This window comes from Onthophagus taurus, chromosome 7, assembly GCF_036711975.1.
Source record: "Onthophagus taurus isolate NC chromosome 7, IU_Otau_3.0, whole genome shotgun sequence".
NCBI classification, from domain to species: Eukaryota; Metazoa; Arthropoda; class Insecta; order Coleoptera; family Scarabaeidae; genus Onthophagus; species Onthophagus taurus.
Window position 1 is genome coordinate 2,097,525 of NC_091972.1, and position 14,307 is coordinate 2,111,831.

At 34.3% G+C, this 14,307-nt stretch overlaps 1 protein-coding gene and 1 long non-coding RNA gene across 4 annotated transcripts in view; one reads left to right on the forward strand and one right to left on the reverse strand.

The window, feature by feature from the left end:
• Positions 1-1,580: 1,580 nt before the first annotated feature.
• The window catches only part of LOC111421286 (KH domain-containing, RNA-binding, signal transduction-associated protein 2-like), a 249,709-nt gene continuing 236,982 nt past the window's right edge, over positions 1,581-14,307 (reverse strand). For 2 of the 3 annotated variants that reach the window (XM_071197441.1, XM_071197439.1), the window contains 3 exons: positions 11,946-12,249; positions 10,524-10,665; positions 2,949-3,032 (listed from right to left, as the gene is read on the reverse strand). In XM_071197441.1, the coding sequence (XP_071053542.1) occupies positions 10,542-10,665; positions 11,946-12,249 (428 nt within the window). In that variant the 3' untranslated portion in view covers positions 2,949-3,032; positions 10,524-10,541. Of the gene's footprint in view, positions 3,033-10,523; positions 10,666-11,945; positions 12,250-14,307 lie in introns of all 3 variants that reach the window. The other variant, XM_071197442.1, reaches the window with a different exon arrangement.
• LOC139430653 (uncharacterized) lies at positions 6,120-7,480 on the forward strand. The gene is made up of 2 exons (XR_011641043.1): positions 6,120-6,385; positions 6,452-7,480. It is a non-coding gene; the product is annotated as an uncharacterized lncRNA (long non-coding RNA).

The window sequence follows — 14,307 nt, forward strand, 5'->3', positions numbered from 1 at the left end:
TTCTGACTATGAACTACCTAAACCACGAATTTTTGCCGCGCCTAAACCACGCTTAGGTCAATAACTAACTCTCTTGTATGACGGGGAGAAATCTCTAGAACTATATTCATCTTATGGGAAATTTTCTGCTCTTTCCAACGGTGTCCGACGCACTTCGCTTACGCGTTTGCATACGCGTTTTTTAAATTGATGAACTGAGTTAAAATGCAAGGTTGGTAACGTTACCAGATCCAAAACCATCAAAACACAATTCAACAATTCGAGTCTAAAATCACTCAAATTCTTCCAGATTCTGATAAAATAGGTGTAACATGAAATAATCTTTCCTTTTTGAACAGTTTAACATGTTTCTAAACGTAAAACTAAAACTAGAACTAACACTAGCACTATCACTAGAACTAACACTAGACCTAGAACTAGAAACTTTTGGGTTCGCTTCCAACTTGTTTTCTGAAGAAGGTTGCAACATGGCACCCGAAACGTCAAAAATTTTTTCAAAAAACGCACGGCTCAACCCGAAAGTTTCTAGTTCTAGGTCTAGTGTTAGTTGTAGTGATAGTGCTAATGTTAGTTTTAGTTTTATTAACACCGGCCGTGAAACCCTTCGTACTTATATGTTTTTAAACGGTTTTAAATAAATTAAGAGTGAATGAAAAATTATCTGTCAACATGAAATGAAGTTAGGATTCTCTCTCAGGTAAAACTTTGTTCCAATTTTTCCTTCATCATATAAGAAAGTTAGGTTAAGAAGTGATTGCGTTCTGCTACCTGTAGGTTGTCTTTCAGGTGCGTTTCTTTTACAGACGCTGGCAGATATTGACGGCGTCTGTAAATGAAAATTCGAAATGAGACAGGCCAAGGTTAGCTCTTTTCGAATATGTAAACCATTTGTTGAATTTCCTTCTAATAAGGGCTGCAAATTTATCGCTATTTTTCTAGATAACGAAAATATTGGACCGAAAAGTAGACGGAAATACAAGGGGAAAGTTTGTTGCTGGGCTGAAAAACGATTGTGCAAACGTGTGATTGAGATGTGTTATATACCGTTGAAAAGAGCAGAAAATTTCCCATAAGATGAATATAGTTCTAGAGTTTTCTCCACGTCATATAAGAGAGTTATTCACCCAAGCGTGATTTAGCCGCGGGAAAAATTCGTGGCAGCGCGACGTTTCTTATTTTTCTTTGCTCTCGTTATCAACATATCGGCGGAGGAAAATAGCGGTTTAAGATAGAGAAATGACCAAGCTTTCCAACCGTGTGCTTAGTTTTTCGCTAGCGTTATAAGTAACAAAGATATCCGTCCGAAAAGTAGATGGAAATACAAAGGTAAAGTTTGTTGCCAACTGTAGACTTTTTTTCAGGAGCGTTTTTTTTACAGACGCTGACAGATATTGACGGACGAAAACTCGGAATAAGATAGTCCAAGGTCAGCTCTTTCCGAATATGTAAACCATTTATTAAATTTTCGTCTGGTAACGGCTGCACAAGGCCGTGAAGTTTGTTAATTTTAAGGCAAATTGAATGCAGCGCGACGTTTCTTATTTTTTCTTGCTCTTATTATTAACATATCGGCGGTTTAAGATAGAGAAAAGACCAAGCTTTCCAACCGTGTGCTTAGTTTTTCGCTATCTTTCTAAATAAAAAAGATATGGGCCCTAGAAGTAGGTGGAAATATAAAGGAAAAAGTTTGTTGCTGGGCGGTTTGTTGCTATCGTCTCGCCGGTCCATTATTATTATTATTTTTTTAGTTTCGTTTCAAGTTCATCCCACAAAAATTTTCCTTTGAACATTGATGGATGTCCAATTACATGATGAACATTGAAAAAGTTTGAAATTGAATTATTCAATTTCGATGCTTCAATAGCCAAAACTTACCTAATCCATACTACTTTGCCAGTGTTCGTTAATTCACTTGGCATCTTGCGGCCCCCACGGACGTAATCGAGTTAAACTAACCGCGAGAAAGAGAGAGGGGCATTAATACGGTCTTATCCAACGTAACGGAGATTGATGGTGAGTGGTTGGATCTCGGCCATGGAAAATATTAATTTCCGAACGAGGCTCAGCTAATTGGCAAAGTTTCGTACCGGTTTCGACGTGAAAAATTAATATACATCCGTTCGAGAGTTTCGTTTCGTTGTTTCCACCTCCTTCTTTATACGACTATTCTGTTAAGGATACTCATTTAACGGAGAAAGGTTTCGTAATTAAACGAACATAACGGGTTCGTATGAAATGGTTTCTGAGGGGATATTGTAGAATGTTTCGCTTTGAAACGGAATCATGACGTTTTCTTGTTGATTTTGTGCTAAATACATTCCAATTTAGTGGTGTTAAACACGTATATATATGACATTTATTGTTGAATAAAAAATTTCTTTATCCATCTGTTTGGTACCATCTAAAGTAATTATAAAATATGTTTTATGTGAGATGTGACCTAAAAACCATTAATTAAATTAAAGTCGCTTCGTTGATGGTAGAGAAAAATGGATCAGACTACGTTCTACTCTAATTAAGGGCAAAAGAGCTGTGAGATAGCGATAATGGCTCCTATACAGCGTAGTTTCCATGGGCGATAATAGGATTAATATCATTCTTTAATGAAATGTAGAAGGAACTTATTTTGCGTCTCTTTTACAGCAACATTAACAATTACATCTACAACATACAACTTTATATCGGTTCAAACCGGATAACAAGATTCACTCGATTTTTTTACGAATAAATTTATAATATCATATCGACTCGTGTATTAAGGGATTGTTTTCATTCTTATATAAAAAACTAGACGAATTCGTGACGACTTTTGTTTTTAGAGCATTTTCTTAATGTTTTTTGTGTGTGAAAGAAAACGTTTCTTTTGGAGTGCTGTCTTTACATGCGCATTTAAGAGTGTATTTAATTTTTTTCTTGTAAAATAGTTTTTCGTAAAGTTGCGATGTATTTCTTAGGATTATTAAAATAAGTTTAAATTAACCGTTCCCGTCAAATAGTCCTCCCTTAATAGTGGAACTAACGTAGTTGTACGTCTGTAACAAAGAAAGGAAAGAAAATCGTATTAATATTATGATTGTATAGATTTTGAGATGTACTTACAAGTGATAATTTTATTTTGATTTATCAAATGTAAATAAATTTAATAATATAATTTTGTAATTATAAATTGGTGTGATTTACACCATCCCTTTAAATTTGCTTTTTTAATGTAATCGACTTAAAAATTTAGTCTTAATTATGTCCATAACCATTTTTGTGAAAATTATACGAAAAGCTATTATTTATTACCATTCCCAATTATTTATATTAGCTCGATTCAACAACTCGTGCTATTGGAAAACAATTATTCAAACCAGAATCCACATTAATTTACCCATATTTTTATATTTATGACATTATAAAACAAACTAAAATTTAGTATAAATTTGCATTTAACGTTTAGAAATTAAAACAAAACCGTCAAAATTAAGTTATATACTTACTGAAATTAAATAGATTTTATTTTTAATATACAGGGTGATTCTTAACCTATACTCCATAAACTTGAGGATTTATTCTTCATGACAAATAATTGACTAATTGGTGAAAAAAATTGTAGTTAAAGTTTTTTAGTTTCCTGGATATCCTTAAAATTAACTTTCGAATTAAGAATACATAGAAATTACTTGAAACAATTGCAATTTTTACAACTGCTCTTTAAATACGCTCGAGTCATTGTGACATTTAAATTGTGTAAATAACATTTAAAGCTTATAAAATTAGAACAATTAAAAGTAGAACTTAACTTATACACCGTATAGACAACTCGGGGAATACCCCGAGTTTATTTATGGACATGGAATAGAGCAACTAGAGAATAACCCGAGCTGGATTCTATCTATGTGACTTTGCATCCTTTGCTGAAAAGACAAGTTAGCCTCAATAAGTAAGAAAAATTAATTACTAGAAATATTCCGTTTAGCCGTACGTCTTTTAAGATGACTAAACCTAAACGTTTCTAGTTCTAGATCTAATGTTAGTTCTAGTGACAGTGGCAGGTAGCGCTAGTTAGCATAAGATATCACTATGTTGCATAGTTTTATTGAACTAAAACTGGAACTAACACAAGACCTAGAAGTAGAATCATTCGGGTTTAGCCGTCTTGAGAGACGTGTGGCTAAATCCGAATGTTTCTAGTTCTCGGTCTAGTGTTAGTTCTAGTATTGCACTAGCACTATCACTAGAACTACATTACATTACATTACATAGAATACATATCGGGTAGGCGGACCAACCAACCTTGCACCGCGACCCTAAGGATCTATTGTACCCCGATAGATATCGTTATCAAATTTCACCGTGCAGTCCAATGCTCTTAACGAACATTAATACCTTGCTCGGCGAAAGGTCATTCAGATCTTTTGAGGAGATAAACTGCGACCCAAAAATCGAGAATCTGATACGGTTGTCGGCATTCAACATCGTCGGCTAAACCCAACAAGTTGAGGTGTACTTTTAATCGGCAGTGCCCAGTAAAAACACCCATTAGAACTTTTATGCTACTACGGGCAAGTCCTAAAATATTCCCGGGTTTGACAGTGGCGATGTTAATAAACACCTTAGCATGTCTCATTCCAGGAGAACTGGTCCACAGTAGGCGAAGTCTCTCTTCAGCCCACAGTCCAATCCTATATTTGGCCATCGCAAATGATACACCAACGGCTGGTTCCGGTCCCACAAACGCTTCAGCGTTGCCATCTCGTGCTAGCTTATCTGCCGCTTCATTGCCAGCAACCCCAGAGTGACCCGGGACCCAGATCAGAGAGACTCTGTTATCACAACTCAGTGTGTTTAATGTTCTCTTACAATCATTAACCAGAGCCGACACCGTTTTCACGGCTTGCAGCGCCTGGAGAGCGGCTTGACTGTCTGGGAAAATTCGTACTCTCATGTTCTTCACCCCTCTTTCAAGAAGGATTTTAGCACCCATGTCAATAGCAAATACTTCCGCCTGGAATACAGTACAGTACGTACCCAGGCTGTAGGCTTGCTTAATTCGAGGTGTCTGGCAGTATACTCCTGCTCCTACCCCTTCAGGCGTTTTTGATCCATCTGTGTACAAGCAAATGTCTGCCCGAACCAGAGAATTTTCATTTTCGATCCAGGACTGCCGCTCAGGCAGTACAATCTGGTATCGAGCGTTAATCACTGATAGTGATACCGCCAAATCTGACGGCATTGATAGCACAGCATCAGTGCTTATAATGTCTTCCGCAGCCCATTGGTAGGACATGTCGGAACAGTTTTGAGCATATTGCTTAAATCTGTAAATGGTTGTTCTAGCTACTTTCTCTATATGTAAATGCAGAGGAGATAGGCCAAGCAGAACCTCCATTGCTAGAGTTGGCGTTGTGCCTATCGCACCAGAGATTGCCAATCCAGCTACTCGTTGAATTCGTGAAAGTTTACTGATAACTGAAGTCTGTCTATCACTAGAACTAACACAAAACCTAGATTCGGGTTTAGCTGCGCGTCTCTAAAGACGGCTAAACCAGAATCACAAATTTCCAAATTGCTTAATGCGGAGTTATCCGTTTGGATTCGAACTATGAGAAGGATCATGATAAAACGAGAGAACACTAAAGACACCATTAACTTCCTACATGCAGCATTTTATATTGTATTCCTACATGCAGAATACAATATAAAAGACTTTCCCAACAAGAATCACTTCTAAAATGTATACATAGGAAACTGTCCGCAACTCTATATGCAATAGATTTTGATGAAATAACTCGAAGATTCAATGAAGTACACTACAACATAATGAAAAGTAAGAAAATTAACAACAAAACAACATAAACTGGAAAGATTGGTAAAGGATAAACTAAATAATTCTCATACTATAAGAAATAAACATAATAGTCATAAACAATTTAATGGCGGAATCTCATGCTCTTGGGGAAAAAACTTTCACCATAAAAAGAATAGACCACAATAAATCCATAAAAAGAATAAAATTAAATAATTTAGACAACATTTCATTTGCTCCTAATTTTAGAAACCTAACAACGACAAATTTTCTTCTAAAAAACTCAATATTTTCAACCTAAACCAGAAATCTTTACCTAGAATCATACCCCTGGCACTTAATAGGAGCTAGGTTAACCATTGTGAACATAGTCACGAATGTTATTGTTAGTATAGAACCGACGCATTGATGGCGCTAGTGTTCATTATATCGTTACCAACTTCAGGGGCGACTTAGGAAAGCTTTGTTTTGTTGACAATGACAGTTTGTTGGTGTAAGTTGATGTTTAAGAATTTTGTAAGTTTTCGGTGTTTTTTAAGTAATTTGTTACTATGTATTTTATTAAGGATGTTATTTTCCGAAGTTTTACCTATGGTAAGTACATTTAATTTAAGAGTTTTCTTTTTTTATAAATGTAATTTAAAAATGACAAATATGTAGGTACATCTTTTTTAATAGAAAATTAGTGGAAGGAATTACGCTACGGATGAATGCAGAGAACGGTGTGGAACTTTTTACCGATTTCCAAACCCAAAACTATCCACAAATATTTCAAAGGTCAATTGAACTAAGTGGATGGGAAGAATTGTGGCAATATGAAGACATGAGAATTTACAGAAATGTTCATGGTGGAAAGCATTTCTCTAAGGAACATGTTGGATGGAATAGTAATAAGGAATAATAGTATGTTCTAGTTTTGCCGATGGTATGATAAGAGATTATGAGTTTATGTATATATTTTATATATTATAAACATTATACATAGGTCTGTACCTACAGGCTTATACAAGCATGTTATATATTATATATAATTAAATAAATGTTATAATATAATAATATACCATAATTATAATACTTATTATACTTATAACTTTTTATTTATTTTATTTCTGTCTTAGTTAAAATACCATAGTAACATATTGTAAGCAGTTTTGTTGGATCTTTATATATACAGCAATTAACCTTTGTATAACATCAAATCAATGTTAAAATTTTAATATGACTGTTGTAACAATTGTACTTATACATTAAATTTTTATTTTATGAACGTTTTAGGATGAACCGATAGTCAGAATGTGATAAAGGTTTCAAATTGGAAACGAATTAGGAAAAATAACAAAAAAATTAAATAAGAGTATTGAATACTGTTAATACTAATAATAAACGTCTTTATTCAACATAAATTATAATGCAAAATAGAACATAAAGTGTCTATTCCAAATTACAGTGCACATATTTGAATTAATGTGAATTTTTCTGATATTGTTAACATTTCCAACTATTGTAATTGTAAATTTCAATTATTTTATTTATTATTATTTCTGTTTAAAACTTTATAACTAGAAAACTTTTTCTTTATTATCTAAGATTGATTTATTGTCTAACAATAAGTTTTAAGTTTTTTACTGTTCAAAACTGTACTTTTGTTTTACAACATTCAATATTTAAATAAAATTTTTAAGTATACAACATACACTTCTTAATTGCCCCAAAATCAAAAAATTATCTGAAAAGTTTTTTTAGAATAAAAATATGTCACATTTGAAATTGGCGGTATTTGATATTAGTATGGAATCAAGCATTTGGTGGCGCTAGTGCTGAGCGACAAAAATTCAACGCTAATGTCACATCTATACATTATCTATGCCTAGAATCATCAGACCTCTGGATCTTGCCATTAAAATAGAGTCGCAGCTATTGAATAATGTTAATATCAAACAAATATTTCTTGAAAATAACGACATTAACAAATAACATTAACGATAAACAAAACAAAATGAACAAATTCCACTCGATTCATAAAGACCTCCTTAAACAAAAATTCAATGATAACGAAATTATTGTCACGATGGGTGATAAAAGCGCAGGATATGTAATAAGGAAGCCTAATTAAATTACATAAAGAAGATAAAAGTATCAGACCCGTCATTGCTAACTACAATACACCTTCTAGTAAAATAGCCAAAACAATACAAAGTTTTCTATGCAAGACATTTCAAAATCAATTTTCATATAACATGAAAAATTCATCACAACTTGTCGAAAAGCAAAAAAAGATACATATCACTGATAAACACAGACTAATTTCACTAGACATAAAAAACCTATACACCAATATACCCATAAATACTTCACTTCAAATCGTCAAACAACGCTTAATAAATAACCTCCACATTTTAAACTTTAATTAATTCATCGCCCTACTTGCAGTCGTATGTAAACAAATTTTTTTTCTTTTTAACGAACAATACTACCATATGAAACAAGTTTTTCCCATGGGATCACCTATTTCAGGTATCATTTCGGAAATCTTTGTAAATTCTTTAAAAAACGAACCTTTCTCCAATAAATATAATTTATTCACCAGAGACATAACCTTCTATGGTCGACATGTAGACGACATCTTGATAGTTTATAGGGGTAAAACTGCAAAACTAATAGGGATTTTAAACATTTTTAATAATTTCAGCAATTATTTACAATTTACAGTAGAAATAGAGAAACAAAATAGCCTTAACTTCTTGGATCTCACAATCACCAAAAATCTTAATGATAACACTCTTAACTTTAACATATTCAGAAAATCAACTACCATCGACGCTATAATACCTAAAAATTCTTTTAACTGCAAAAAGCACAAAGAAGCTGCCTTCAGATTCGTGTTTAATAAGCTTTTTAACACTTCTCTTAATGATAATTAATTATAATACAGAAGTAAAAACCATAATAAAAATAGGTCTTAACAACTATTACAGAGTCGATGATATTTAGAAAATTTATAATAAAACTCATAATTCTTACATTAATAAATTAATATATCCACCAACTAAATACATCTCTGTTCCAGACATGCCTTCCCTTGAATTTAAATTTAAACATAATTTTCAAAAATTTAACACTATCCCTGCGTATTCAACAGGTTTAAAAATTAGCAAACTTATTAACAATACCAAACATACATTTGGAATCGAACAATCGAGTGGAGTTTACGAAATTCAATGCCCGGTCTGTAATATGATATACGTAGGTCAAACCGGCAGAAATCTAAAAATAAAATTCAGAGAACATACAACTAAAGACTCATCTGCCGTTTTTAAACATATTTCAACACATAATCATAAAATTTCATTTCAAAATGTCAAACTTTTAAAAAATCTCAAAAAATCAAGGGAGATGGACTTATATGAGGAATATTATATTTACGACGGTAAACTAAGGGACGGAGATTTAATCATGAATGATAATACAGAGATAAATAATTATAGACAATTTATTAAATTTATTTAAATTTTATATTTTTTGAATTGTTCCGTATCTCACCCCTCCAATTTTTTACATTCAAGTTCATTCTCCTTCTTCACCTCAGTCGTTCTTAGCGCTTCACGCTAGAATGACTTTTTAACCTTTTAAATTTAACTTTAACTTTTTTGTCGAATTTTTCATCTTTCTTTTGTTTAATTATTCGTTCCATTCTACGTTGATAATTGGTAAGACCAAAATGTTTATTCTTCATATACTTTCATCTAACTTTTATTTCACTTTACAGTTTTAATAAACTTAACAAAAATTATATAACCTACACGTGCGTTTCACGCTTCCAACATTTTTTAAATTTTATCCAAACCTCATGTGGTGAAGTTAATCCGAAATCATCTAATGTCCTGTTCGATAACGTTCTCTCCTAATCTGTGGCACTCTCATTGGCGGTAAATATTTTTCTTATTTTACAAAAAATTTACAAAATGGCTCATGTTTTTACTAATTGTAATAATTTCTCTCTTTTACTGTTATAGTCGTGATAAAGGCTGGATTGTCAGCTGAAACATTGTTGCACTCTGTTTTAATAAAATAAAACGTTGCTCATCGTATATAACTGGCTTTTAATTTGCAATTTTTAGAACTAACACTATACCTAGAACTAGAATCATTTGGATTTAGCTGCACGTCTCTAAAGACGGCTAAATGCGAATGATGAGAACTAACACTATACCTAGAACTAGAATCATTTGGGTTTAGCCGCACGTCTCTAAAGACGGCTAAAACAGAATGATGACATCTAGAGATAATGTGTTTCCCGGAAGATGGATAAGTCGAGGAAGTCCAATCGCCCAACCTCAATCTTCCGGATTTTTATTTTTGTGCATAATGAGCAAGAATTGAGAAATCGGATTGCCCAACCCAACCCAACATCGTCGATTCGGCCAGCATAATTATGATAAAACTTATGCTACAATTTTTTTCACCTAATACTCATTATTTGTCATAAGGAATAAATCCCCAAGTTTATGCGTATACATTCAGAATCACCCTGTATATTATTTTGAAAATACATGCAATAATGTTTCATTTTGGTTGTAATTTAAAAAAATCACTACTGAACTTTAATGAGAATTTTTTCGACTGTAAAATTAAACACAAAATACGTAGACATATAGATAAAAGTAAGGATGGGATGTAGATCGATGGGAGGTAACGAGCTTAGAGGTCAGAGTATAATCGGGCAGTGACTAACCTCTATCTGTAAAGACGGTCAAGAGAGGTATTCAAATCTTTCTAAAATGGACGTGCCTCCCGCCCTGCAAATAATTTTTGGTGGTGAACTCGCTTTTTCAAAATAGTTCCATTGCAATGGAAGTGCGTCAACTATACAACACCTAAAAACACATACATAACATAATTCGTCACTGTATTAACTCTGATCGGTATTCCGTAAATCATTTGGATTTCTAAGGAATTATTAGGAACATTTTGGGAGACATTTTCAAATAAATTCTCCTTTTTTATTAAAATATCGATTTTAAGTTATTGTTTATTTGGTTCGACCAATTTTTAAGCATTGCATGTTGATGTTAATCAATAATCCTGCGAGATTCGAACTGCTACGGGGAAATAGGTTGGTTTTGTGGTTTCGCAATGAGTAGAAGGAGGATAAGGGATTCGGAGAAGATGGCAGCAAATCCAATTAGGGTCGTGATTTAACCAAATTTGATGTTCGACTGAGGTTACCTTCCCCGTTCTCGTTACCAATTTCAGGAATCGGCTGGTCAATTCTAATCTTAGTTACATGCATAGACAACGCTGTATCTATGTCATGAAAAGGCAAATCACGTTTGCCGTTTCAATGCAATCTAGTATCAACTTCGATTAAATTATATTGAAGGAATATGGTGATTTTAAGATATGATATAATAATTAAAATTATTGTTTAAATTAAAAATTTAATTAAAAGATTTACGGGTGGGAATTCTCGGTAGTAATTACTAGAATTTCTTTTCAAGCCGTCCAGTTTCAAATTTGTCATAAAAGTTTAATGCGGCGAAGTGCTCCAATAATTTCCGAGCTTAACGGGCATCGCTTAATCTTCAGGTCGTGTACGTCCAAGAAGACTCCGTCAAGAGGAAAGCTTCCGGACAAATGTTGGCCGTTTATTGAAAGCTTTAATTTAGGAGTTTCAAATCATTTCGAAACTTTATTGGTTAATAATAACTATTAATAATTACGTACGATTTTCAACTCTTAATAAATTTAATTTCCGGTTTTCAACTAACTCATTATTTAATTAATTCGTTTTATCTTCTCCGGGTTAACACTAACTTGTGCAACTTTATAAACTACGAACATAAGTTTGGGTAATTAATTAGTTTCGAATTTGCTGATCCATGTAGATAATTATCTAACTAACAACTAATATTCTCTCTAAGTACATTACTCATGATCTAATTTATTTATTAAACCAAAATTGAGCTGTATTTCTTGGAGGAGTTTTTGGTAGCACTATTTTAAAGCGGTAACCTCAGTTATGTAAACCAACATAAATGCAAAATAAAATTAAATTGGAAACCGCCAAATTCCGTGGGAAACCGACATCGTGGTTTGTGTTTTTAGGAAATTCGCTGTTTCGAGTCTCACAGGCGTTGATTTCGAGCTGACTTACTCAGGTGCGCCTCTCTGGAACGTGGCCGGCAACTGCTTCGCCTGTGCTGCTCTTGCCCTAGCCAAGAGGCTCATCACGGTGCGCTTTGTAGGCGTCATCGAGGCTCGGGGGCCACCAGCCAGCAGTGGCCTTTTGCGGCCACCGTTCGCTGCAGACATTCCGAGTGCTGGTGTCGCCGAAGCACCTCCCGACGCTGTTTGAATTTGGATCGGTTGAGTTGGTAGTCCATTGGTAGGCGAAAGTTGGCCATTGTTCGAACTCATTGAACTTGGTGTTGCTGTATCAGCTGTCATTGGTGTTGAACCTAAAAAGAGATAACAAAAAATTACTTCCAAATAAAATAAAAGAAAATAATAAATGGTATCAATTCTTGATAGTCGAGGTGACAATGGTAAGCTGAGATTAAAATCGACAATGGAGAGATGCCCCTGGACAATGGGGGGAACAAATCGGGCGTGAAGCTACAAAAACTCGGGGACACCCTTGAAGTCGGTGATTAATTCTCCGAATCGTCGTTTTGCCTTAATATCTGCGACCTCCGTCGTTTGAAGATTAAAAATGGAAATATCTCGCTGCTGGAGTAATTATGTTTAATTTTGCGGGCGGAGATTAAAAGCTTCGAACGTCGAGTACCAAGGCTCTTGATTTAATACCAAGATTTATAACGAAACAAAGGGTATGAATTGAATTATTTATGATACGACAATAAATGTTAAAACAACATTATAATCCAAACTCTATTTTAAAAATCCTCTAATTTCGAATATTGGTGGAAGCGCCGCGCTGGGTCAATAAAACAAAGAATCCTTTCGAAATTATCAACCAACGACGACATTATTTCAAAGCGAAGAGATCGTTTTCGAGCAAGTACAAGGACACTAATTGCGACGTTTCCATGTCTTTCGTTGCGCTCGTGTTTATTATCTTCAACTGAAAGAAAAACAGGAAACACAAGAAGAAAAAAACCGGAACAAACTGAAAAGAACTTCCCCACTTTTTAAGAGCTACGCTCGCAGTTATTGTTACGACGTTTGACACTTGAGCTTTGAAAGAAAACTGGGTGTGCGCGTTGAACTTTTTGTTTGTGTTTGTTTGATAAACCATTTATTGATCCAACAATAGCGTTAATTAGTGTGTGGGAGTAAAATGACTCAAAGAAACGCGGAAACAAAGAAAAAACTTCTTGGTTGAAAATATCGGGCTAAACAAACGCAAAGTTTGTAAAAAAAGTCTTGGTATTTGAACGTACAAATGGTACTGGATTCGAATCGATTTCAAATAAATGGAACCGGTCGTGGCCGGCTTAATACCGCATTAATACCGGAATACATTAATAATTTGAACGGCGGGGCTTAGCGTTCTGCGGAAGTAATGGCCATTAAATCGAGACTCCGTTAACCGGAAATTTCTCAATTAAAATGCGACCATCGTAAAAAGTTTATTATCGACACGGATTGCCTGGTGGACTATGATATTTCATACTGGTTTAAACACAATTTATACGTATTTACAATACCCTAAACGAATATTTTATAACGATTCTGTTATCGACAGATAAATTATAATCATTTTAATAAATCCAACAAATTACATGAAATATTAATCATTTTATAATTTGTTATAAATGGCACAAACTTATGGATTTTTGTGAAAGTTAGTGGCAGTTTCAACAATATCGGGAATTTCGTATAACTCGCAATATATGCATGCAGAAACCATAGTTACGAAAGTACTATGCACTCAAGGGCAGTAGAATCTAACAGGATTGCTACATCCATTGTATTTTTGTAGTCCACTAGGGATTGGTTGCCCGCACTCTACGTCACACTTTTTGCCACGCCTGGTAACTGTCTGTGTTTTTAGAGGTTATATGATGGACATTAATACGTCTAAAAACTTTATCTTGGACAAAGGACTAACTTGGACATCACACATTAGTTGCAAAATCAAAAAAGCAACAATTGTACTGACCCAGTGCCGAAGGGCTATTGGGAATACTTGGGGATTAAATTCGAAAGTTACAATGTGGATCTACACTTCTGTGATAAGACCTATGGTAGCTCACGGAGCCATAGTCTGGTGCTCAGCACTAAAACATGCATATAAAGCTACATTGCTGCATCAATTGCAACGACTGGCCTGCCTGCTAATCACAGGCGCTATGAGATCTACACCTACGATTGCAATGGAGACTATGTTAAACGTGCTGCCCCTAGATATTTTTATCAGGGAGGTGGCCGTGATGGCATTGTTTCGGTTGCGATCAGTAAATGAAAAGCAGGTTGTTAAAATGGGAATAGTCCGGAGCAAGCTCTGGAGTGAGGCTGTTAGTAAACAACCCCTCCTTAAAGCTCGCACAGAC